The sequence below is a fragment of the Peromyscus californicus genome, unplaced genomic scaffold, assembly GCF_007827085.1.
Source record: "Peromyscus californicus insignis strain IS unplaced genomic scaffold, ASM782708v3 Scaffold_18__1_contigs__length_77618521, whole genome shotgun sequence".
NCBI lineage: Eukaryota > Metazoa > Chordata > Mammalia > Rodentia > Cricetidae > Peromyscus > Peromyscus californicus.
In genome coordinates this window covers 52,700,146-52,723,888 of record NW_026294480.1, presented here as the reverse complement: position 1 = coordinate 52,723,888, position 23,743 = coordinate 52,700,146, and the positions used below count along the sequence as shown (strand labels likewise).

Sequence of the window (23,743 nt, the reverse complement as noted above, 5' to 3'; positions counted from 1 at the left end):
TTTAATTTTTGTATATATTTATGATTTAATTTTCAGAGATGCCTCTGATTATCTTTCTACTTATCACCTTGTACATAGACTCAATACAAAAACTTTCCATTAATTCTTAGTAAATTTATTATTGCTCTTAAATATTCTGTTGTTGTTTCAGATGATGCAAAGGATACAGATTCTTTATCAGATGAAGTCACACACAATAGCAATCAGAATAACAGCAATTGTTCTTCTCCATCTCGGATGTCTGATTCAGTTTCTCTGAATACTGACAGTAGTCAAGACACCTCACTCTGTTCTCCAGTAAAACAAACACCTATCGATAGTAACTCCAAAATCAGGTTTGTGAACATTTAATAAGATTATTTACTTACATAATAAATAGAAATAATAATACAAATAATAAATATAGGGCTAAACATAAGTGTTTTCACAAATATTATGCAAGTGACTTAGGTAATATATTTCTTCCATTTTGAAACTGATTGATTAGTGGTTATACAGTTCTATTTTAAAGTATCTTTTTTTAGTTAGAAATCATGTGAATTACATTCTGTTGCTGTGATCAAATGCCATGACCAAAAGCAACTTATGGAAGAAATAGTTTATTTTGGCTTACAGTTCCAGAGGGAGAGTCTATAACGGTTAGGGAAGCATGGCAGTAGGCAGCTGGAGTAGGAAGCTGAGAGATCATACCTCCAAACATATGCAGAAAGCAGAGAGGTCAAACTGGAAGCAGGGTGAAGCTATAAATTCTCAAGCCCACTCCTAGTGATCCATCAATGCTCCATTCCCTGTCCGCCATAGGCTCATGGCCATATCATAATGTAGAGTGCATTTAAGTCAATCTTTAACATTCTCATGGTCTTTAACAGTCTTAACACAATTCAAAAGTCTGAATTCTCTTTGGAGACTCAACACAATCTCTTAACTGTGACATTCCAACCTTTAAAGTTAAAAAAAAAAAAAAATTATTCCAGCATACTATGGCATGGAATATACAATACCATTCTAAAAGGGAGGAATGAGGACATAGTGAGGGAATACTGAACCAAAGCAAGACCAAAACTCAGCAGAGCAAACTCCAAATCCTACAACTCCGTGTCCAGTGTCAAGTTCTGCCTGCTAGCTTTGTGACCTGTGCATACATCTTTCTGTGTACATCTCTCTGTAATCAGCTCTTGGCAGATGTCTCATGATTCTGGTGTGTCTAACAGTTTGGAGTTTCTACTGCAACCCAGGCTTTGCTTTCAAAGTTTCATACAATGGCCTCTCATGGCCCTTTCACAGCAACTCCAGCCTTGCCAAACTTTGCCTGTCCTCAGTGGCTCTCTGGAACTATATAGGAGGAATCTATGGTCACCTGACTCTTACATTTTCATGCCATAGATGGCATTGGCAAGTTAAATTGACAGCTTGAGATGGGCCCTTGATGCCTCTTTCCACATTAGTAGCATCTTTTATATGTTAAGCAGTTGCTTTCTGGGAGCAGAAAACCTCTCAGGTTTCTCTCCTGAGTTGGAAGCCTAGCTGAGTGGGGTCTTGCCCTGAAGGCACCCTTCTCATTATTCTAGTTCCGAGTGGGGCACTGTCCTTAATGGTGGTATCTCTAGAACAATTACATTCCCTTTTCTAGCACTTGCATTGGCTGTAATATTAAGTTTTCTGGTGTTCTCTTCTCTGCAAACAGTACATTTTTCATTTCTTCTATTTGCTGTTTTTCATTGTAGATTTGTATAAAGATTAATCAATAGTAACTATGCCAGAGACTGAACATCATACTATCTTGAAATTTCATGCCCCAAAGAAATTAGTTCATTACTTTTGTTTTGTTTTTAGATAGAATCTTACCACATAACCCTGGCTAGCCTTGAACTCGCAGAGATCTTCTGCTTCAGCCTCCCTTGTACTGGAATAAGAGGTATACATAGCCATAGCTGGATATTACTTAGTTTAGCATCAGTCAAGTTCTTAGGACAGAGAAGGCAGCCAAATCCTTTGCCAACATGCCAACGGATGGCCAGTAGCACAGTTGCTAAGACGGTTCTTGAGCAGGGCCTCCCCCATACTCTTTCCAATACTCCCATACTCGGCACTTTCAGCATTGCTGTCTCCAGGTTTCTGCTAGAATGACCTGTTAAACTCTGCTTCATTTTTAGTACAGCCTTCAACAGTTCTCCACAGTCCTCCAGTAACAACCTGGTCAGATTCTTTACAACGACCAACTCCCTGGTGCCATCTTCTTTTTGTTGCTGTGATAAAATACCATGACCAAACAGGATGTATGGGAAAAAGTTTATTTGTGTTTATGGTTCCTAAGGGAGAGTCTTTAATGGTGGGGGATAGTCATGGCAGCAGGCAGCTGAGAGATCACATCTCTAACCAGAGCTAGAAAGCAGAGAGCAAATTGGAAATGAGGCAAGGCTATAAACTCTTAAAGCTGGTCCTAATAACATGCTTCTTTTGGCAAGACCTCACGCCCTAAAGTTCCCCCAAATAGCATCATCGACCAGAGACCAAGTGCCCCCCACACCTGAGCCTATGTGGGGCATGTCTCATTCAGACACTATGGAAATGCTGGACCATTCTGAGGAGGTGCCATTGAGGATTCATTCAGATACTCTTGTGTGGTGCTATATATTGTCCTCAATTTTGTTAGGAAAACTCTTTTGAAAGAAAGCTGTATGTAAACTTAAAGTCTTTTACCCTGGGTTCAATAGAAGTTTAAAAGTCATTTTATTATTTAAGCTTTCAAGAAACTTGGTCATCTTTAGTCCAGACACTTGGGAGGCAGAGGCAGGAGGATCTCTGTGAGTTCAAGGGCAGGATGGTCTACAGAGCTAAGCTACACAGAGAAACCTTGTCTTGGAAAAAAAAGGGAGCGGGGAGAAACTTGGTTATGAGAGTTAGATCAAAACAAGACAATGCCGTTCAACTGTGGATTCAGTCTGTAAGCTAGAAGTCTACTTGAGGGAAAGATTTAGGCTGCTACTGAACCACATTCTGGTTTTACAGATATTTTAAACCATGACTAGAGTTAAACTGTTCCTAACTTGCAGACATATTTAAGTAAAAACTGTTCTTGACTTACTGTAAAAAGAATATGAATATTCTGCCTGAATATGATTTCAAATATTACATAATCTGTTCTCTTAATTTTATATTATAGACTTAGTAGAATGCCGATTTTATAATCCCTTCCATGTTAAAGAAAATGCTTAATTTGTTGAAATATAAAACTTTGCTAATGTTATTGTTGGAAAGTAGTATGGTATAAATCATCCTTTTATATAACAAAAGTATTAAACAAGGAGTATAGGGGTACCTTTTATATGCTTTTTTAATAACAAACTGCAATTTTAATGTAGTGCCAAGGACTAGATATTTCTGTTCTGTACCACCCAGTAGAAATAAAATATTTTCTATAGTTTTAGAATGACACATTTATGAAATATTTGCCAAATAACATTGTACCACTGAGTAATGATTATATAGTTTCTCTTTTGATCCCTTTATGAACTTAGGTGTTTATGTAGTTATTTGTTTTAGTTTAACTTTATTGTTTATATATTTGGATTTAGTTTAACTTAATTGTTTATATATTTGGATTTAATAACCACTTGTTAAGAATGGTAGCCTATTATTAATGCAGTTAATGTAAAGCTTCAGAATTACTTGTGAAATAGTTCTATGCCATTTACTTAATCACTCAAGTTACTGTTGGACTCTCAATGTAGCTTTCCTACATTTGTAAAACAAGACAGAAGATATACCATTCTGTTCGTGTTCTTAGCTTAGCCCTAGTAACCTATTTTGTAAGAAGTTTGATTGAACATTGTGATGAAAATTAATCTGTTGGCGGAGTTTTCCTGTGTCCCTGAGGTTGCTTCCCAAATAACCAGCACAGAGACTTAATATTATAAATGCTCGGCCAACAGTTCAGGCTTGTTACTAGCTGACTCTTACATTTTAAACTAACTCATATTTCTTTCTACCCTCTGCCATGTGGCTCATGGCTTGTTACCTTATTTTCTACACATCCTGCTTCCTCTGCATCTGCTGGCATCTCCTCTGACTCTGCCCTTCTTCATCCCATCATCCTTTGTTTGGTTGTTCCATCTATACTTTCTGCCTGGCTACCGGCAAATGAGCTTTTTATTAAACCAGTTCGAGTGACAAATCTGTACAGTACAAAGGGATTACTCCACAGCATTAATCTTGATACTGTTGATGACTTTTAGCTGTTTTACTTCTTTTTCTAACTTAATATAATTCTCTACTACTTGACAAAGTTCTTTATTTAACTGTAATTTTAACTGATATAAAAACACAAAACTTGTACATATCAGTAGGTTATAGTGATGTTTTAATATTTGTATATTATAATTAAGGTCTTCATCTGGCACTCCATCAATTATTTAACTTGTGTTCACTACATATCAAATAGTTATTAATGACTCTGTTACCAAGAAAACTTGTCTTTATTACTTTCTCATAAAATTATTTTATTTTAGGCAAGAAGATGAAAATTTTAACAGCCTTTTACAAAATGGGGATATTTTGAACAGTTCACCAGAAGAAAAATTCAAAGTTAATGATAAAAAGGATTTTAAGTTGCCTGAATATGATTTGAATATTGAAGAGCGATTAGTTCTGATTGAAAAAGATGACTCAAAAGTCACATCTGATGAATCTCACCAGTTAGACCATATCAACATGAATCTTAATAATAAGATTGTGACAAATAATACTTACCAGCCAGAAATAAAGGAAAGATCAAAGACACAGGATATAGGCTTTTTAAGTAGTCATTCTCAAAGTGATGCTCAGCACACAGAAAATGGAAATAAGTATCCAAATTTGGAATCCATAAATAAGATAAATGGGCTTTCTGAGGAAGTTGCACAGTCTGCCGGTGGGATTGAACCACAGAACTCCAGTTCTGCTGACGTGAGTATTTCTAAAAGCACTGAAGATCTCTCCCCTCAGAGAAGTGGTCCAGTCGGATCTGTCGTGAAATCTCATAGTATAACGAACATGGAGACTGGAGGCTTAAAGATCTATGACATTCTTAGTGATGATGATCCTCAGGCACCAAGTACAGCAGTTAAAATCACCTCTGCCGTGGATGGGAAAAACATAGTGAGGAGCAAGTCTGCTACACTGCTGTATGACCAGCCCCTGCAGGTGTTCACTGCTTCTTCCTCGTCTTCTGACCTAATGGCAGGTACAAAGGCGCTTTTCAAGTTTGATTCAAATCACAACCCTGAAGAACCAGATATGATAAGAGCCCCCACAGTAACTGGCCCGCAGTCTACACCTCAACTCTATGGTCCTCCGCAGTATAATGTCCAGTACAGTGGTACTGCTGTAGTCAAAGACAGTTTGTGGCACCCTAAACAGAATTCACAACTAGATCCTGTCAGTTTTCCTCCTCAGCGCCTTCCTAGATCAGAGAGCGCAGAAAATCACAGTTACGCAAAGCATTCTGCCAATATGAATTTCTCTAACCATAACAATGTTAGAGCCAACACTGCATACCATTTACATCAGAGACTTGCTCCAGCCAGACATGGAGAAATGTGGGCTATCTCCCCAAATGACCGGCTAGTTCCAACAGGAACTCGGACAGCAGTTCAGCGACAGAGTAGTATGTCTTCAACAGCTTCTATAAATCTTGGTGATCCTGGTCTCACGAGGCGTACTCAGATTTCTGAAGGAGATTATTTATCATACAGAGAGTTACATTCAGTGGGAAGAACACCAATGATGTCAGGATCGCAGAGACCTCTTTCTGCACGAGCATACAGCATTGATGGCCCAAATACGTCGAGGCCTCAGAGTGCCCGCCCCTCTGTTAACGAAATACCAGAGAGAACTATGTCAGTTAGTGATTTCAATTACTCACGGACTAGTCCTTCAAAAAGACCAAATGCAAGGGTTGGTTCTGAACATTCTTTGTTAGATCCTCCAGGAAAAAGTAAAGTTCCTCATGACTGGCGAGAACAAGTACTTCGACATATTGAGGCCAAAAAGTTAGAAAAGGTAATTGATGATGTTTTTTTTTACTCCCTTTCTGAATTTATTTATTTTTCCTTAGAAATGGTTCATCCTTTGTTGTAATCAGTGAAATAAGACAGTCTGAATTTTATCTACTTACAATCTAGGTGTTTTTCCCTGTTGCTGGAACAGAGCTCTATATTTAACCTTAAGCTAGGACAAGTGAGATGGGTATGCACGCTGCTTTCTTACTCCTCAAAGTCTCTGGTGGTCATGTTGTCTCCTTACGCTTGTGTGTCTCTTTTAGCCTGTACATGCATACTAGATACAATACATACACACAACCATGTTCAGCATTTTCTGAACTGATAACTACGTGATGATTATGTAAATATCATAATATCAGTTTACTGTATAATTACTAAAAATACAGGAAATACATTTACACGGGTAAATATTTCATCAGAAACCTTTTTCTACAGTCTCTATTAAATAAACTAACATCATCACTGACACAGATGCCTCTGGCATGGCATTTATTCTTGACTTTGCTGGATTGCATTTCTGATGTACTTGAACAACTCACTTGAGTGTTTTTGGGGCTGTAATGTAACTTGGAAGTGTTGGTAAAATAGCGGATGCCTGTGTTCATCTCATAACCTTATTTGTAAATCGGTGTCTTTGGGAAGGTACATTGATAGTGGCCCAAATGTTAAAATATAATCTTTAAGCCAGGCATGCTGTCATACACCTGTAACTGTAGTACTTAGGCATCTGCAGGAGGATTACCAGTTTGAAGCCAGCCTGGGATACATAGACCTTGTTTCCCTTCCCACTCCCACCCAAAGATTTTTTGTTCAGACTCAGCTTTATATATCTCTGTAGCTAGAGTTTTCCTGCCTGGCCCACAGTCAGGGCAAATCTCTCTGACCTGTCAGTCCCACAGCCGCTCAGACCTGACCAAGTAAACACAGAGACTTATATTGGTTACAAACTGTATGGCTGTGGCAGGCTTCTTGCTGACTGTTCTTACAGCTTAAATTAATCCATTTCCATAAATCTATAAGTTGCCACGTGGCTCGTGGCTTACCGGCTTCTTCACATGCTGTTTGTCATTGTGGCGGCTGGCAGTGTCTCTCTGACTCAGCCTTCCACTTCCCAGCTTTATTCTCCTCCTTGTCCCGCCTATACTTCCTGCCTGGCCAATGGCCAATCAGTGTTTTATTTATTGACCAATCAGAGCAACACATTTGCCATACAGAACATCCCACAGCATATCTCTCTGGGTTTTATTTTAAAAGTTACCATTTCTCTATTTATTAAATATATAATGTTTTTAAATACAGCTGAACATATCTAGTCTATTGTTTTCTAAATTCTTTAATTTTTTAAGAAAAAATGCATAAAGTATGATTTTTACCTTCTATCCAATTGTATTAAATCTCAGCCTGTAATTGTTAGTTTTTTAGCTAACATCTGTCAGCTGTAGCTACTTCATCTTTCCTGTTTGCTGTAACTCTAACACGTTGTTGAGGCTGTTTGAATTTGTATTCATTTTGCTGGGAATTTGAAAATTCTTAATCTGAGACGAGGAGGAACATGGCTCTAATTTATAATAAACTTGTGTTGTACATGTAGAAGTGGATTTTAGAAGAAAAAACTCTTTGTCAAAGAGGCTGTTTCAGAGACTCGGGTGAGAATGCATGAGGTGTTTATCAGTAGGACTGAGATACAGGAATGTATTCAAGAGACTTTGGAAGTAGACATCCACAAGGTTTGTTTCTAGTTGAATATTCCTGTAATTAGTCACTGTGGATAAGGAACAAAACGTGAAGGCTTGTGCTTTGCCAGAGTGGGCTATTGGGAATTCCACTATTACTGGAAATGAAGGAGGGGATGCGGGTACAGAGGAAGGTTTTTATTTGGTGTAGTTTACATCATAATTGGCTGATTCTCCCACTGTTCTGTTTGATGGGGGTGTGTCTGGACTTCAGTAAATAGGAAGCAAGTAGCATCTAGCTCATTGTTGAATGTGCCTTTTAACTTCTTTGTTTTCTCTTGTGTAAAATATGTGTTTAGAAATTTGATACACAGTTTCTTAGAAAATATATGACAGTTGTTTTATAGTTGTGTCCTGAAAGCCAACAGTTAATTCAGCGGATTAATGAAATAGAAGACTTGTAAGAAAGGAATCTGGAAGACTGGATCTAAATCCATAGCTGACTAAAGGGAGCGAGGGAGGGAGAGATATTAAATTTTCTCATCAGCTGTGCACCTCTGTAATCATAGCACTTGGTGGGTAGAGACAGGAATTCAGGGTCTGCCCCGAGTTACATGATACCCTGTCTCAAAAACAACAGTTTTTCTCAGGTAAGAAAGCTGAGAACAGGGAGAGAGACAAGGCCTTCACTTTGGCTGAATTAGGGACTTACTTATTTTTGAGAAAATTTGATAATGTGTGGGTTGAGTTATAGAAACAGAATGTCCTAACAGTTAAGTTTACTAGTGCTCACACAGTGCCAAGAGGCATAGTATATCTTGTGTAAAATAGTTCTAAACTTACACAGAACCTTAATATACTGTTATCACCACATTAAAAATTGTTTTTGAGATTATGATATATATAATATAATGATAATTTTCCCCTTCCTGTTCCTCCCTTCCAACCCTCTCATATGCTCCTCCCACTCTTTCAAATTTATGTCCTCTTTTTTAATTTGTTATTGTAAGCATCTATGTATACACATGTTTATTCTTGAATAGAACCTGCTCATGTCCTGATAATGTTACTTGTAGGTATGTCTTCAGGTCTGACTATTTGGTACTGGACAATCAGTTGGTGTGCTCTTCCCTGGGGAAGACTCCCCCTCCAACTCCCCACTTTCCTTAGTTACCTATTCTTTATATCACCACATTTTATGAAGGAAATTGAGGGTCAGAACAGCTAAGTAACTAGCCCAGGATAACCTATGTTATGTCGCAGAAAGGGAATCATTTTAAAGGCCCAGGAGGAAATTGTCAGTATAATACAGTGAATTATAGGAGGCTATTTTTTGTAATGAACTGACAATTGATAATGATAGAAGAGGCATTTTAGGACTTCCCAGGCAAATGTGTTCAGCATGAATTGATGATTCATACCTCACTGAGGATTATGGCTTTTGTAGAGATGAACTTGAAAGACATGTTAATGTAATTTTTAAAAATGTTTTAATTACATTTTGTGTGTGTGTGTGTGTGTGTGTGTGTGTGTGTGTGTGTGTGTGTGTGTGTGTATGTGTGTATGTGTGTGTACACCTACATGTCATCAGAGGAAACCTTGCAGGGTTCCCAGGGGTCAGGCTCGGTGGTACAAGCTCCTCTACCCTCACTGACCTAAAATACCCTTTAGTCTTGGATGAAAGAAAGAAATTTAAAAACTGTACTTGATATCAACTTTTTTTTAAATCCTAATAGTTTTGAGAATGGAGTTTTTAAATCATTATGATGCAGTGTGGAGATTTGGCAAGTTATAGCTTACTTGGTTTTGCGTTAATTGAATTTGATGTGATAATATGACTTGCAATTATTTCTAGCCTTTATTATAGTACAGAGACGTACTTTATTTTCTTGTGTTCAAAATGTTCTAAAAGCATTACATAAGATTCTGAAAGTTGCCTTTTTTATTTGTAAAATAAAAAATGCTGTACTCTGGCGGTTTTTTATTAGTGAGAATAGTAGCATACGTAAGCAGTATAAGTACTTCATAATGGTGCTACTAATTAGCTACTTTAATAGCAACAAGATTTAGACTGTAAACTTCAAAGAATTGGTTCAAGATGTTGGAGGATAGTAAAGGACCCCTGTTCCTTCCTTACACATATGGTAATTCAAGATGGTAGAGAAGGCGGCATGGGAAAATGCTTCCCTTAGCTTTTGAAGTATTAGAATTTTTTGCTTTGCACAGAAGATGATAGTTTATTGAAGTATATGGGTTTATGACTTTTTAGTTATAACCCTCTCCTTTATCCATTTAAAAAAAACTGTACTAGGAATTCAAACACATAAGACAGATTTTACTCTGAAGATTTCACCACTGACTTAATTAAACTAACAAGGAAAATTTAAAAGGAATTAAACTGGGTGGTGGTGACATACCTTTAATCCCAGCACTCTGAAGGCAGAGGCAGATGGATCACTGTGAGTTCAAGGCTAGCTAACACTTTTTCTGTCAGAGTTGAATTATCACTAATACTAGTATTTGCTGATATTCCTTCCTGTATAAAAAATCAGATATGAAGTACTCCAAACCATATTATATTAAAACAAAGTGGTAATTGTCTAATTTACTTATTCTTGTTAGATGATAGGCATCCATCTAGGACAGTGGTTCTCAACCTGTGGTTACAACCCCTTGTTGCATATCAGATATTTACATTATGATTCATAACAGTAGCAATATTACTGTTATGAAGTAGCAGTGGAAATAATTTTATGGATGAGGAACTGTATTAAGAGTTGCAGCATTAGGAAAGTTGAGCACCACTCTTCTCAGTCTTGGCTAACACTGAAGTTGTACTCAGCCCTGTTTTCTTGCTGTTAGATAACCATCAGCAATATTGAACAACAGTGTCTAGGACATTGTGCCTAGCATTTAATCAAGTTAACATGTTTAAATCAATACCTTAGAATACACAAAATAAACAAGGAGTAGTAATTTTATAGATCTTTTTTCCTTTTGGAAGCTTGTGTTATTTCTTGGTAGTAGTTATCACCCTCAAAATCTAGAGAAGGTATTTATTTCCTAAGAGTAATATGTAAATGCTTGTTATTATTACATTTCTCTATTTTAATAGCAGTCCATGTCTAAAATACAGTTTCATTATTTTAGCCATCAAGCCCCATCCACATTGAAAAACAGCAGCTAATAATAAGTCTAGGAATGATGAAAATCAGAAGTGTATTTATTAAGGTGCATCTTAAATTCTTGGGTCAAATACAAGGGTTTTCATAAAAACCCAGACTGAGGAAGGGTACTATCATTGGACCACCACTAACTCCAGGATGCAATAACTATTTGTTTGAATGGGAAATTTTTGTTAACACATGCCTAGAATTGTTTTGATAATTGTAGAATGACAGACACTCTACAGAGAACTCAAGTTTTGTTCCCAGCACCTATGTGAAGTGGTTCATACCTTTTATAACTCCAACTCCAGGTGATCTGATGCCCTCTTCTGGTCTCTATGGGCATTCACATACTGGGCATACATATATGTGTGCATGAACACATGTACATAAGTAAAAATAAAAAAAAATTTTTTAAAGTTACATCACATCCAACAATTTAAGATGTTTTTCAAAATGTGGAAAATAAGTTTCTGAAAGAATGAAAATGATAACCAGGTTTTTATCACAAAGACATTTCGCTGTAGCACATATGTTTAAATGTTAATATTATTTAATAAGAGAATTCCTGTAGAATTAAATAAATCCTTTAGAAATTCATTTGACTTAGAATTACTAGTTGCTGGTAAATTCATCTGATGGTGAGAAATTTGCTTATATACTTTATATAAATAAACACACACCTGGGTATGTGCTCAGTTTCTATTTCAGACATACATTAGGCATAAAGGAAATGATAGTGTCTAATAAAAGCAACTGTATGTTTGTACTTCTTTGGCTCTTAAGCATGTGATTAAACATTATGATTATACATGTTCTTTATGTGTATGTGTGTTGTTATATAGCTGTATGTATGTATCAGTTTCTTTCTGGCTCTGAATTCAGTGTTGCATGATACTCGTTCGTGGTATGGGTGGGGTTACTTGTACATAAATCTGTGTACATAACATGTCTTGTGGATTTTGCATGCTACACTAATCTTCTGTGAATCTACCCTTTCTTTACTCAGAGTATGCTGTCAAGGTCCTTTAACTCCACTCTTGCTGCTGTCAGCAGTTCTCACTGTGGCAGCTCTAGGGATCTGCATGGCAGCCAGGGCAGCCTTGCCCTGAGTGTTGCAGACGGAAGAGGTTCTGGTGGGCACATTTTTCGAGTGAGTACCGACAGTAGGCTAGTACTTTTAGCACACACTTGAGAAAATTCAGGTCTTAAGTGTTTCGACCTTTCTAGAAAAAGTTCTGTGAGTTAGAAATCTTGGTATTTTCTGGGTTATTTATGGCTGAGTTCTACAACTTCTGTCTCCAACGTCTTTAGTCATAAGTTAATGATTTAGCCAGGGGTTATTTATGTCTAGTAATTAAGAACCAGCTAATAAAAAACACTATATGCACCAAAGTATAATCATATTTCACTGAATATAGCTAAATATGAGACTGCAAAAGTTGTAAAAGTTCCACAGAAAGGAAAAATCCAAATCTTAATTAAACACATTTCATCATGGTCGTTAGTGGTAAAAGATTTATTATATAGTGAAAGTTTAAGAGTAAGTTAATAAGGACTGCCACGAATGAACAACACAAGTCTGTCGTGGCTCAGTAAGGACTTACAGTGGTAGCACAGCCTCTAAGACCTTTCTTCTCTACAGCCTTATTTTATTCGTCTTGTAGTTTATTTCCATTTTGACTCTTTGATTGTTCTAGGTGCTTCACTTGTATCTCAGAAAGCTTCTGCCTTCCTCCTTGGCTCTTCTCTGTTACATTCTAGAGCAGGAGCAGTTTCCGGGACTCAGTTTGCTGTGGCTGCTCTGAGCTGGTCTTGCCCTGTGTTCCGCCATCTGCCATTACTTGGGGTTTTTTTGCTATGTAGCCATTGAGCTTCTTAGTGTAAAAGATGAAGAAAAGGCTGATGACTGCTGAGCCAGCCTTTCATTTCAGCAGACCATGAGTGGCCTTTATTAACTCAGGAATCTTTGCCGTTCATAGTCATCTGGAACAATTGTTCTTCCCAGATTTGTTTTACAATAATATTTTGCCCTTATTTTTCTTAGATTTAAAGTCTATACAGACTTTGAATTTTAGTTTTTCATTCATGATATGCTTGCTCTTTTTAAAGAGTGCATAAGCATAGTTGTCTATTCAGGCTTGAGTTTAAGTTTCTAGCTTTGAGCTATGTTGATGATTATATATTCTAAATATATATCACAAGAAAAGAAAAATGAAATACATACTGTTAGTAGACAAAATTAGTTCAAATCACACCCCAAAAATGCTAAGCCATACTTTGAACTAGCAACTAACTGGACATGATAGGTTTGTTGCACATATTATTTTTTAAGATTAAATTATAAATCCTCAAAATTGTATGTGTTCCATGGTATATTATAATGGAGTATATTTTGAGTTATGTTTAGTATAAAATTTGTATTTCTTTGCTGCTAAGCATATACTGTTTTGAAAGATTGAAAGTAACAGTAAAACATACTATGCTTTATTTTCTAAATTAAGTGTGCTTAGAATTAATTTAATGTGAATATAGATGTTTTATTCCTATCATATTTATAATAATAAATAATCAAGGATAATGACATTTAGCATTTTTCCTCTAAGGTTATCATTAAGTTAAACTGTAATGAGCAAATATTTAGCATATGGAGATATGAATTAGTTAATTTTAAAGCATTTCTTTAAAACAGTGCCTTTAAAATATTGAGCCAGTGTTAATGTGACAGAATTATGGCACAGCAAGTTTTATACAGTAGGTTTATTGGTTTTGCACATTATTGTAATCAAGAGGAGTTCTGAGTAGTATCATGAGATCAAATCAATACCAATTCATTTTCTTTTAATCAAAAACACTTTCTTTAGTGCTTAACAATAATATATTTGTTGCTCTTAAAATTGGAGAGAATTAGCTTTAACCACTGGCTACACTTACTGACTAAAAATATTAAGTTACGAGTATAAGTGCAACTAAAAGGAAAAAACATAAAATGGCATGTATTATAAAGGTTAACAATGTCTGTCTTTTAAATTTTTTAAACATTACAGGAACAAATGTCTTGCCAGGTACCTTTGAAGGAAGCTAAAGGAACTGATGGCAGTGATTACAGTATCTGACTTGAGTCTTCCTTATTCTGTAATCTAGCAGTATCTCTTTCTTAATCTTCTTTCATGCATCATCATCGTTTTGTTTCACATCTTAAAGTATATTATTTGTTTACTTTTTTTCCTTCCTCATTTGAAGCATCCTCAGACATCCAGTCCAGGAGATTCTTGCCAAGATGATAGATTGATTTCAGGAGAACAGAACTACTCATCAGGTGCACTTAGTCACAGAGACCTTCCAGACAGCTTGATGAAAGTAGGTGCTCACAGCAGATGAACAGAGCAGTGTCTTTGACCTTACTATGCTTTTCAGTGTTTGAATTTGAATTCGCGTATGTACTTTGAAAATACTTTTATACGGCCTTTCTTGCTTTGATTATGTAGGATTATTTTTAAATGATTCATAAATACAAGATAAAATTTGACTCTGCTGTTTCTCAGTTTATTCCATGATTTTTCACACTAGAGAATCAATTTATAGTTACATTGCTTGCTGTAGTTCCACCTGCTTATTTTAGCATTTGAATCAAGGACTTTTTGGCATTCTTGATAATAAACCTATTTGGAGAGTTAGACAATGACTTTGTCTTAAATTATGCATTCTAGAATATTTTACTGCTAATTAAAAATATTTGAAAATCTTTAGATAGAATTAGCAATCATCTTGAAAGACCTTTTTGTATATAGTTGAAGTGATCATTGTGTTTTTTAGTATTTTGTAGGAAAAAAATTACAGATAGATTATTTGTGGCAGTGTCAGAGGTAATTCTTATTCTCTCCCAGCTATTTTTGTTTTAACCAATTACATTCCTCTAGTGTACCAGGTAAAATAATTAGAGTTATGTTTAATTATCTACAACTCTTAAGTTGCTCTTGAGGGTAGGCATCCAGCCATCTGTTATACAAGCTCATACATGCTTATTTATTTTATCCCTTGCCTTTTAATTCAAAGCTATCTCTCAATTTCTTTTTCTTTTTAACATGTACCTTACAGCTTAGTTCTTAACGCTTTTTTTTTTATTTCATGAGGCACTGCTAAACATAGCTTAATATATTTCTTATGTTTAATACTGATTTAAACAAAACCAAATACCAGGTGTCAGCAGCTTTTAAGAATAGGATAGGCTCACGCCTTTAATGCCAGCACTCAGGAGGCAGAGGCAGGTGGATCTCTGTGAGTTTGAGGCCAGCCTGGTCTACAGAGCAAGTTCCAGGACAGCCAAGGCTATAACACAGAGAAACGCTGTCTCAAAAAAACAAAGAAGCATAGGCTAGGTTCAGTGTAGTGGCATGTCTGTGTCCTGGCACTTGAAACCCACTGCTGGAAGATCAAGAGTTTGAGGCCAGTGCGGGCTACAAGGTCCGGGAGGGTGCCATGAGAAGGAGGGCTCAGTGGAAAGGCAGCTGCCGTGGAGTCTGGCCTGAGGCCAGTCTCTAGAGCCTGCACGGGGCAAGAGAGCAGAGCCCCGTGGGTTGTTGTCCGACCTTCACTCATGGCCTGGCATCCATGCCCCTGCTTTTTAGAGTAAGGTTTTCTTCCTGAACACCAAACCTTTTTTTATCTTTAGCAAAATGCAAGTTCACAGCATACAGTTCTGGAACTTTTGCCAAACTTCTATTTTTGGATAATTTTTAAGGAAATTTTGGTTTTCTACTAATTGACTCGTGGACAGAAATTCTTTTCTGTTACCCAACAAGGAAATTTAAATGATTGAATAATGGAAGCATTTATATCCTCTTAAATGATTGAATAACAGAAACATTTATTTCCTCTTCTGTGTAAAAGTTTTTTTACATGTGAACATTTATAATATGAATTTTGGTTCTTTTTAGCTAGATTCTTTATAGAATAGAATAAGCTGTTCACTACAAATGTAATCCTAAGTCTAAAATTCAGGTTAAGTTTCTTAATACATGGTGGGGGGTATTAAAGATAGTTTGTTAGCAGCAAACTAATAATCTCAAAAAAATTGTGGGTTTTTTAAATGAGAAATAAAGTAGAACATCTGTTTTAACTCTTACGTTTTTAATATTCCATAGAATTAATATTTAAAAAGCTTTAAAATTACTGATAATGCACACATGCATTAGGAATAAATCACTTAATGTCTGTGTAGATAGCCGAATTGACTTGTTACTTCTGTAAAGGAAGAAATAAAGTTAGAAAATATAGTCAAATTAAGAAACAATAATACTCCTCAATTTGTTTTTTTCCCCTCGAGGAAAAGCATAATTGCATACACCTGTGTGTATGTATGTTATGATTTGGTATGAGAAAAGGATGCCCTTCTAATAGGCTAACTTAAGTTTTTTTTAGTATATAGAATTTGTTTTATGTATATCAATAGTTAAAAGTTTTTCAGTCTACTTGTTTCCTACTTTAACATTGGTAAGTGTAACAGTAGATTTTTATACCTAACAGAAAAGCAATTAATTTAAAACATAGATTAGACCTTCATTTAAAAGTTTGCTGATAGATTCAATCAGTAAACATTCAAGCAAGTTTAGAATTAAGGCATAATAACTTTGTTTCTTTTGGAAGGATTAAAGTTAGAAGAATATAGTGAATAACTCAGTATATTTAATGGTGTATAATGTTAAAACTAGTGCATTTGTATTGCTCCAAGAATATCCAAGTACTTGTAATAAGACATTATTACTGGTCATTTTAAAGATAACTCATGTTTTTCTTAGATGCCTTTGAGTAATGGACAGATGGGCCAGCCTCTCAGGCCTCAGGCAAATTATAGTCAAATACATCATCCCCCTCAGGCATCTGTGGCAAGGCATCCCTCTAGAGAACAACTCATTGATTATCTGATGCTGAAAGTGGCCCACCAGCCTCCATATACACATCCCCATTGTTCTCCTAGACAAGGCCATGAGCTGGCAAAGCAAGAGGTAAGAATTATCAAGACTGTTTGAAATATGAAATTAAACTTCCCATATAGTCTTACAGGTTAATAGCAATATATCCATATAGAATTTTAACAGTAGTTTTTACCATTTTGTTTTAAGTTTATAATGTTTAGTTTTCTGAAATGTTAAACTTTGTAGTTTTTAACTTGGCTTTATGATCATGCAACATAGGATTTAGTGTTGGGGTGTTGTTTTTTGTTTTTGTTTTTGTTTTTTTAATAATTCTAAGGCAGCTGCTTGTCCAAAATGGATTGATGGTGCTCTGCTAGTTTTTCTTCTAATATTGTTACTAGTAGACCGTTAAACTGAAATGGTCCTGTTCTTCCAGCACAGTCTCAGCTTTCAGATTTGGAAATTCAGCTGTAGTCTCCAGACCATGTTGAGGGTTTGATCTTCAAGTTGTATACGTCATAATTTCATATGCCTTAGTGGTTTACTTATGAAGTGATAACATTGAAACCCTTGGTATTGATCACATTTTGTTTTGACTGAGCCTGTGGTAAACAGGAACATTCTGTAACAGAAATTTAGCTTCTATAACCTGCTATACCAGCACCTTGAAGGCTGAGACTGGCGGATAGTGTAGTCAAGGCCAGCTTGGATAGGTCAGATAATCCAGGCTAGCCTAGCTGTTTAGTGAGACCCTGTGTAAACAAACAAACCAGCACTTAGGAGCCAGAGGCAGGAGGAACTCTGTGAGTTCAAGTGCTCCTGGTCTACACAGCAGATTCCAGGCCAGCCAGGGCTACATGATGAGACCCTGTCTCAAGAAAAGAAAATGTTTCTGCATCTCTTATTTATAGTAGTTTATAAAAACTGCTGTTATGTTAGTTGATCTAATCTTAAAATCCTAATTCCCTTGAAGCATATAAACAGATAGAAGGAATCAAGAGTAGATTTCCTAAAACCAGCTCTGAATGTTAAGTGTCTTATGACACAAGACAGTAGGCAAAGACAGCATGTAATTTAAACGGTCTGTGAGTGAATGCTGATGGCAATATGCATACATGTTCTGTAGGTATGCACCATGCTGTTAAAATTCATGCTGGCTAAAAAGTAAAAGAGAGCCAATGTCAGGTGGTTGACTGAAGTCATCAGTGAAGTTAGGAGCCGCACTCTGTAACCCCACCGCGCCTCTAACTCACTAACGCATTAACAGTAGTAGTGATGTTCTGTGCTGTCGTGTCCCTCATCTGCCTGAACGTGTGGTTTTGATAAGTCCGTGCATATTCTGCTTGAACTTAACTCACCAGTGTTTAGATGTGGATATTATTGTATACGGTTTTCTATTATAGTGATACTTCCTTTATTTTCCTATTAAATCAGATTCGAGTAAGAGTAGAAAAGGACCCAGAACTTGGATTCAGCATATCAGGAGGTGTCGGGGGTAGAGGAAACCCTTTCAGACCTGATGATGATGTAAGTTGTTTTTTATTGATTTTTTTTTTTTTTTTTTTTGATTTTTCGAGACAGGGTTTCTCTGTGTAGCTTTGCACCTTTCCTGGATCTCTCTCTGTAGACCAGGCTGGCCTCGAACTCACAAAGATCCGCCTGCCTCTGCCTCCCAAGTGCTGGGATTAAAGGCGTGCGCCACCACCGCCCTGCTCGTAAGTTGTTTTTTAAATGTCCTTGAACATTCATAAGGTCTCATTCATTAATCCCATACTTATTAGGTGAAAATCTCATGTAAATCTGTGTCTTTCATTTCTTTTCCTTATCTTTGTTTTTTGAAATTTGCTTGTTCCACATTGTTTGAAGGAAAGAATTTAACCAAAAATGTGAATATTGATGATATTACCAAGTGATTTTTAGTGTGGGTACTGCTTCTCCAAAAGTCCATAGAAGTGATTTCATTGCTTTGCTAAAGTCAGGATTCCTAGAGGCAGAAATGATGTTGACCTGTTAGGTACTCTGAAAAGTCAGGAGACGGCTTTCACTATGGTCAAGTATTGCATGGTATTGAGAAAGGTTCCCTTGTTCCTGAGTCATGCTTTCAGTTTGTAGTTTGGCCTTCAATAATTATTTTTTGTGATTGTCATTAAAGGGTATATTTGTAACAAGGGTACAGCCTGAAGGACCAGCATCAAAATTACTACAGCCAGGTGATAAAATTATTCAGGTAATAAAGTTAACCTTTTCATTATTTTCTTTCATTTTATAATAATTTTATTTACTTTCTAATGTTTTAGATATTTCTACTTTACACTTTGAAAAATCATGCTTATATGTTTGACAGATCACTTTAAGTTTAGAAATGTTAATTTTTACTAATTTAGAGGATTTACTTGGATTGGAAGCAAGTTGTCATTATATCAAATAATAAAATTTCAAAATCTGAGAAACTGTTTTTGCATTTTCAGTCCTTTCCTATGTTACTTCAGTAACTTATTTTACCTAAGTACATGCAGTGTGGCATTCTCTGAGTGCACAAGGTAGTCTACTTCCTCTCTCCTATTTTAACTATCGTTAGTTCAGATAACAATGAGAAGTAACCTTCAAACCAAAAATGATAGAGACATTAGAGTTTAGTAGCTAAAAGTACAGGCCACCTCAGGTGGAATCCTCGTCCAACCATTTCTCATGTTAACCAGTGCCTGCTTCAGCAGTACATACACTACAATTGGAGTGACTGAAAGGATGACATGCAAATTCATGATGATACCATTTTTAACTCACAGGAACTGTGTAACAGACGTGATCACACTTTGCCACACTCTCTTTAGTATCCATTTTCTTGTATTTTGTAACAAGCTTTCTTTTGGGCCACCAACCAGCTCCTAAATCATGACACAGTGGAGACTTATTAGTTATGAATGATCATCCTTAGCTTACGCTTGTTTCTTGCTAGTCCTTATAACTTAAGTTAACCTGTTTCTCTCTTCATCTATATTTTGCCTCAGAACTTTTTACCTTTCTTTAATTCTGCATGTCTGGCTGGTCCCAGGCCTCTCCCTTTTTTTTTCCTCCCTTGTTTTCTGTCCTCCCTGGAGCCTAGATTCCTCCTACTACTTAGTCTCTTTGCCTGCCAGCCCTGCCTTCCCTCTACTGCTTAGCTATTGGCTGTTAGCTTTTTATTAGACCAATCAGGTGCCTTAGGCAGGCACGGTGAATCAGCAACACATCTTTACATAGTTGAACAAATGCAACATAAATAAATGTAACACGTTTGCCTAGTTAAACAAATATTCCACAACATTATTTTCCCTCCATAAGTACCTCCCCACATTCACACACATATTTTTCTGAATAGCAGGGAATCTGCTTTCAGTTTTGTGACGGAGTTACTCTTCCTGTCCAGACATTCCTGGGTTTTCAATCCTCTGAAATAAGATGAAAGAATCTATAGTATTTTCTTCAGTCTGTAGTGTTCTCTTTAAGAATTAAAGGATTTAATTCATAGGAAGCACTTTGACATGTATGTCTGTCTGGTACAGAGTAAGAACTCAATAAAAGCTAGCTAGCCTTTATATAACCTGTATGCTGGTCTTGAACTAATGGCGCCAATGAATGAGAAGTGTAGACGTTGCCTTCAGTTACTCTTGCAGTTTGGTAAACCTGGGCATACCTTAACCCATACATACAACACCCTATGGATCCTGTCTTGACAGGGCTTCCCAACCATGGACCACTATGTTAGTATTATCTGAGGATTTGAAGAGATGGCTCAGTGATTAAGAGTAGTTGGCTATTCTTCCAGAGGATCTAGGTGGGTTCCCAGAATCAGTGTGTAACTAGTTCCAGGGCATCCAACACCCTCTTTGGTACCAGGCACGGACATACATGCAGGCAAAGCATCCATACACATAACTTTAATAAAATAAAATTTTAAAAAGAATGATCTGATAACATGAACAAAATGCAAGTTCCTGGGTCATTTGTGTAGAGATTTTATTTCCATAAGTGTGGAATATAGGACCATTAGTTTGTATGTGCTTTTAATTTTATGTATGTATGTGCACACATATGCTGCATTTCATGAGTTTAGAGATTAGAAAACAACTTGAAGGGGTCAGTTTTCTCCTGATTTCTCCTTCAGAATCAAACTCAGGGCTTCCAACGTAGAGTCAAATGGACTTACTCTCCAAGCCATCTCCTCAGCCAGTGTGTTGTTTTAAATTGCTAGACTGGTTCTTCTTTTGACAGGTTGTGAACTGACTGTCAGAAATTTACAACTAGAAATGCAAATATATTTCTAAGATTTTTCCTAAAAGTTGTTTTCTCTTTCTTCTAGGCTAATGGCTACAGTTTTATCAACATTGAACATGGACAAGCCGTGTCCTTGTTAAAAACTTTCCAGAATACAGTAGAACTCATCATTGTACGAGAAGTTTCTTCATAAGCACTATAGACAAAAAAAAAGGGGGTGGGTGGGAAATAGCAAGATTTATTGGAAGACACTTGGAGGGGAAATGACTATTTTGCCTATTTTTATATATAAAGAACTCATAGACGGTTGGCTTGGAACTTGTACATTACTGAAATAATGGAGTTTGTGGTTAGAGGGAAGAACCACTGTACAGAAGATAAAAGAGACTGTTGAATTCATATCATCTGAAATTTGTTGTTAGGTTTTTAAACTTAGCAAATCAAGGCTACAAAAACAAAGTTCTGTTGTTTTTGTATAGATTGTAGGTTTATTTTTGGATTTCATACACATGACTGACTGTATGCAAGGCAATAGTTAGCCTTGATTGTAGCCCAGAGACAGATGGCAGAGCTATCTATCTCATAGCTTTTGTGCCCTTATTTTTATCCAACTGGTATTAATGTTTTTTCTGCCGAACTACTTTTTTCCATGTGGGTAAGAGATTTGAAGTGTTGGCTTTTGCTATGTGCATATTGAAGAGTGGCTAGATGAAGTTGGTGCTGGTGGGTTCACTTTCCGAGGCCAGATTAAAACATTATTTCCTATAAAAATCTGAGGCTAACAGTGGAAAAAAAAAAGTTATCTGATAATGTATTTTTATTAATAGAATAATGCAATAAAATACATAATGTCTTTTTAAAAGACAATAATTGCATTTTATGAGCTCTACAAGATCAATTCTTGTCATAGCTGTTGACTATACATTTGCTACTGGTGATTCAATTTTTAATTTTTCTAGTTACTGAAGTTTTTAACTCTAATGTAGATGCATGTCCATGCATTTCCCATTCTACGAAGTTCCCTGATATTTTTTTCTTTAGCAGATGGTGGTACTTGCAATCTAATTTTTATAATTAGTATTCCATCATAACCTAATTTATAATTTTTGTTTTGAGAAGCAAATGAAACTAAAAGGCCAGTTTTAGGATTATGTCTGTTGGCTGTAATACAAAGTGTCAGAAGGGTTAGGAAAGCCTCTTGATTTTGTTTGGCCTGGCACTGCCTTGGTAAAGTGAAAGGAAATGTGGAGTGCGCATGGAGCTAGGAAACCAAAGTGAGTCTGTGAGATTGGCACAGTGATGGAGAACTGCTGTGGGCATTGTAGAGCAGAGGGATGGTCCGCGAGGCTTACCAGTGTGTAAAGTGTTCAAATAAAGGGCTGTTCCTACAGATAACAGGAAATGTGAACTCCACACTTCAGATCAGTGTAATAGTGTTCCACCACCAATTGCCTTTGTTCCTAATTACTGTAACGAGTATTTGATGATAGAGGTTATTAATTTTGTTTATCCAAACCATTAATTTTATTTGCTTTGTTTTATGTAATCAAATGAAATTTGAATGACATGCGGGGGTAAAAAGTAATTCATGGTTATTTGGACCAGAGGAAAGTGCCATAAGGAGACCAGCAACTGTTTTTAGTTGAGGCTAGTCTGAAAACTTTTATTAGAGCAATATTCAGTTCTCAAATTCATTTTTTAATTTCTGAGATGCATAATTTGGGTATTTTTAATGTGACATGCTTTTTTCTTCAACTTTGACTTAGTTGAGATTCTTACAGGACTAGCTGAAACACCACTTGCATTATTTTTACAAAATGAGTTGGAAACATTTCCATTTCTAGTCAGAATAGTCAGCACTTTTAAAAATATTTGAACTCAAATGTTGCACTTCTTTCAAGCTGTTATCAATTGGGTATTGTACTGTATAGTTCTAATAATTTTGATTGAAACCCTTTAACAACTCTTTGTAAATTTTAACTCATTTAGTTGATTTTTTCAGTACTATTTACATAGGAATTGATTTTTATGAATATAGTAGAAGAAATGTGCTGTATTTTGATAAACTTCACTTGTATGTGTTGTAATCTCTAAAACAAAGAATGACAAAGAGCTTCTTTAATCGAAGTCTTGGTGTTCCCTTTCTTCCTGCTTTAGGTCGGCATTGTAAAATAGTCCCACTCTCCCTTTAGTGACTTCACATCTTCACACTTTTAGTTAGGAATAATTAGATAGAATTGCACGGTTCTCAATGATCTTACCTTGAACCAGAATTGTTGATTTTAATTTTGCAAAAGGAATTAGGCTTCACAGAATCAGGGCTTCTTCAGTAATATACTCTTCATATTCCATTGAAGTATGAGTACAACAGATGTTATATGCACTATCATTTTATTCCACTGTGGTTTCTTTTAATTTGGGAGTATTCTTGAAAGTTGAGTAAGAAAGTTCATTTGCAAAGTTTGGAATAGCATATAATATAGAGAAAAAAATTTTTAAATAGTAAAATTTTGCACTTAAACTAATATCCAAAGTTTTCTTGCAGAATATGGGGGGTAGATGGGGCTTAAAATGACTCTTTGTGAGAATTTTGTTATGATAACAGAATTATAGAGTTTGAATAATAACCTGTATCTTTTGAAGAAATGCAGAAGCCGTTTATAGCTTATATTGTTTACAAAATTGTAGTGATG

The 23,743-nt window shown here is 36.1% G+C and overlaps 1 protein-coding gene across 11 annotated transcripts in view; it reads left to right on the top strand.

Annotated features, from left to right (window-relative positions):
• The window catches only part of Erbin (erbb2 interacting protein), a 114,067-nt gene extending 90,895 nt beyond the window's left edge, over positions 1-23,172 (top strand). For 3 of the 11 annotated variants that reach the window (XM_052743402.1, XM_052743401.1, XM_052743403.1), the window contains 8 exons: positions 152-335; positions 4,509-6,039; positions 11,891-12,034; positions 14,125-14,241; positions 16,680-16,886; positions 18,231-18,323; positions 18,949-19,023; positions 21,136-23,172. In XM_052743402.1, coding sequence (XP_052599362.1) covers positions 152-335; positions 4,509-6,039; positions 11,891-12,034; positions 14,125-14,241; positions 16,680-16,886; positions 18,231-18,323; positions 18,949-19,023; positions 21,136-21,243 — 2,459 coding nt within the window. In that variant the 3' untranslated portion in view covers positions 21,244-23,172. The remainder of the gene's footprint in view (positions 1-151; positions 336-4,508; positions 6,040-11,890; positions 12,035-14,124; positions 14,242-16,679; positions 16,887-18,230; positions 18,324-18,948; positions 19,024-21,135) is intronic. The other 8 variants (XM_052743404.1, XM_052743410.1, XM_052743406.1 and 5 more) reach the window with 8 other exon arrangements.
• Positions 23,173-23,743: the final 571 nt, after the last annotated feature.